General features: G+C 44.7%; 1 protein-coding gene across 1 annotated transcript; it reads right to left on the bottom strand.

Annotated features, from left to right (window-relative positions):
* Positions 1-228: 228 nt before the first annotated feature.
* On the bottom strand, positions 229-2822 carry LOC133647687 (protocadherin alpha-C2-like). The gene has a single exon (XM_062043367.1). It carries the CDS (start codon positions 2732-2734, stop codon positions 314-316), a length of 2421 nt encoding a protein of 806 aa, XP_061899351.1. The 5' UTR covers positions 2735-2822; the 3' UTR covers positions 229-313.

The following is a 2822-nucleotide window of genomic DNA, read 5'->3' as shown; positions in this document are numbered from 1 at the left end:
TTTTTAACTAATTAACTTAATTAAACATTACTCATGTTGATTTGTGTTTATGTGATCCATTTATGTATGTGGGTACAAGAGAACTATCAGTACTTTGAATTCAAACCACACAAAATTAATTACAGAAGGCTACCTTATTAAAAAAGTATTGGAACAAATACTGTAAATACATGTAACCAGGAATTAGGTTAGTTTAAGGCATAGAAATATTTGAGAACAATAGGCAGTGTCAATATTATTAAAAATAATCAAAACATGGACTTATAATCTTCTGACGTGGTGGAGCATTAAAAGTTAAATAATGTGCACGTTGTCATACCTGCAAGGTTGAAGGAGCAGAGCCACTAGTCTCAGACATGCCTGTGCTCCTGGGAATACTGGACACGATGTATCGGGAACCCTTTGGCACAGGCTGCCTGACCACCATCTTTCCTTTCCTGGTCTCTGCCAGAAACAGACTGTACCAGTAGGCATCGTTGGACACCAGAGTGGAATCTGCGATGGTGGAGTTCCTCTCACTGATCACACTGTTCCTGCTGGGCGGAGCCGCCATGCTGGGCTTGGTATTCTGACACTTGAGCACGATGGTGACCAAGATGGTGATGAGCAGCAGGAAGGACACTGAGCCCAGACCGATGACCAAATACAGGTTGAGGTCTGAGAAGATATCGTATTCCATGGGCACCTCAGTCATGTCCGAGTGGGCCTTCACAGCAGTCTCCATCGTGGACAGCTTGATGGTGACTGTAGCAGAGAGAGCCGGATCCCCGTTGTCCTTGGCAACAACAACCAGTCTCTGGTGACGTGGATCTTTGTAACTGAACATCCTCATGGTGCGGATCTCTCCGTTGTACTGGTCCAGACTGAACAAGGTGGCATCAGTCACCTGCAGGAAGTGGTAGGTGATGCGAGAGTTGTGCACCGAGTCCACGTCCAAAGCTATCACCTTGGCAACCAGAGATCCTTTATCAGTGGATCTGGGGATCTTCTCCTCCACCACGGAGCCGTGCGCTCGCCAAGGAGAGACAATAACTGGGGTGTTGTCATTCTGGTCCATAATGATGATGTGGACTGTGACGTTGCTGCTGAGTGGAGGAGAGCCAGAGTCTCTGGCCTCAATGTGGAAAAGAAAGTCCTTCTCCATCTCATAGTCAAAAGTCTTTAGTGCGTAAAGGTTCCCGTTCTCTGGATTGATGGAGAACAGCATGGACATGGAGGTGTTGACGATCTCCTTCTCTAGGATGAAGTAAACTAGGTACTGGTTCTCATGGAGGTCAGGGTCAAACGCACTGAGTGAACTGAGCAAGGCGCCAGGAGCGTTATTCTCCATCACACGTATGGTATAAAAGGACTGAGGGAAGTGTGGAACATTATCATTCACATCCAGCAGCTGTAAAGTCATGGTTTCATTGTCACTCAAAGGAGGGGAGCCTCGGTCTGTGACAGTGAAGGTGATGTCATATTCTGGAACCTTCTCACGGTCTAAAGGCTTGGAGACCACTAACTCGTAATAGTTATCAGAGGACTCCCTCAGTTTAAAAGGCATTTTACGAGGAATGTGAAGATCCACTACTCCATTGTCACCTGAGTCCTTATCACTCACACTGACCACTGCTATCACCGTGTCAACATCAATATTCTCACTGACTGGACTTTGGAAAGATTTAATAGATATTTCTGGATGGTTGTCATTCATGTCCTCAACTTGAATTTTAATTGTACATTGTCCTGATAAACTGTTGACTCCTTTGTCTGCTGCTATAACTTCCATATCATAAATCTTAAAATCTTCATAATTCAACATTCCTCTAACAGTAATCTCACCAGTAGAAGGATTTAAGTGAAACGTTTGTTGTGTTTTCTCTGGTGTGTATAAACTATATGAATATGTTAAATCAGAGTTGGAGCCTTCATCCAAGTCAGTAGCATTTAAATCAATAACAAGGTTTCCAATAGGAGAATTCTCCATTATCTTCACACTGTAAATAGATTCATCAAACAAAGGAGCGTTGTCATTGGTGTCTAAAACCTGAACAATAATTTTGGCAGTGCCAGAACGTGGAGGTTTACCGCCATCTACTGCCTTTAGTACTAAACTGTGCACTGCCTGCCGCTCCCGGTCTAAACTCCTCTTCAAGATCAAATCTGCAAACTGTGTTCCCTCTCTTCCAGTCTGAACTTCGATGTCAAAGTGCTCACTTTCACTCAGATGATACGTTTTGACTGTGTTGCTGCCAACATCAGGATCCACTGCATTGCTCAAAGAGAACCTCTCCCCCTTTGCTGTAGATTCAGATACATCCAAATGAATGGCGTCTCTCCTAAACTGAGGGGCGTTGTCGTTGATGTCCATTATTTCCACCTCGATGTTGAAAATACGCACAGGGTTTTCAAGAATCACCTCAAGTCTCAGATAACAAGAAGCTGATGTTTTCGTTGGGCAAATATTTTCCCTGTCAATCTTCTCCAGAATGTAGAGTTCCCCCGTGTCTTTGTTCACGTCCAGATATTTCTTATTGGCAATAATGTCCAGACGCATCTTCCTCTGGTTCAGCGTTTTTACATCCAGTCCGAGATCGGGCGCAAGATTGGCCACGACCGAGCCCTCTTTCATTTCCTCGGGTATGGAATAATGAGTCACTGAAGCTGCTCGATGAATTGAGCAAAGAAGAATAACAATGGCGCGCAGCACGTACCTTATTTGACGTGCGTCTTTTAACACGATGGCCCTCATTGTTGCCAAGTGCGCACGCCGCTCCCCGGTTACGCGCGTCCCCTTTGCTCCAATTTCGACGGGGGGGAGAAAAAAAAAAAATCCAAAA

This window comes from Entelurus aequoreus, linkage group LG04 (genome assembly GCF_033978785.1).
Source record: "Entelurus aequoreus isolate RoL-2023_Sb linkage group LG04, RoL_Eaeq_v1.1, whole genome shotgun sequence".
Taxonomy (NCBI): Eukaryota; Metazoa; Chordata; class Actinopteri; order Syngnathiformes; family Syngnathidae; genus Entelurus; species Entelurus aequoreus.
Note: the sequence above shows the minus strand (reverse complement) of the source record. Positions and strands in the feature narration are given on the sequence as shown.

Coding starts and splice junctions, on each gene's coding strand:
- LOC133647687 (XM_062043367.1), bottom strand. CDS start 2,734: ATGAGGGCCATCGTGTTAAAAGACGCACGTCAAATAAGGTACGTGCTG.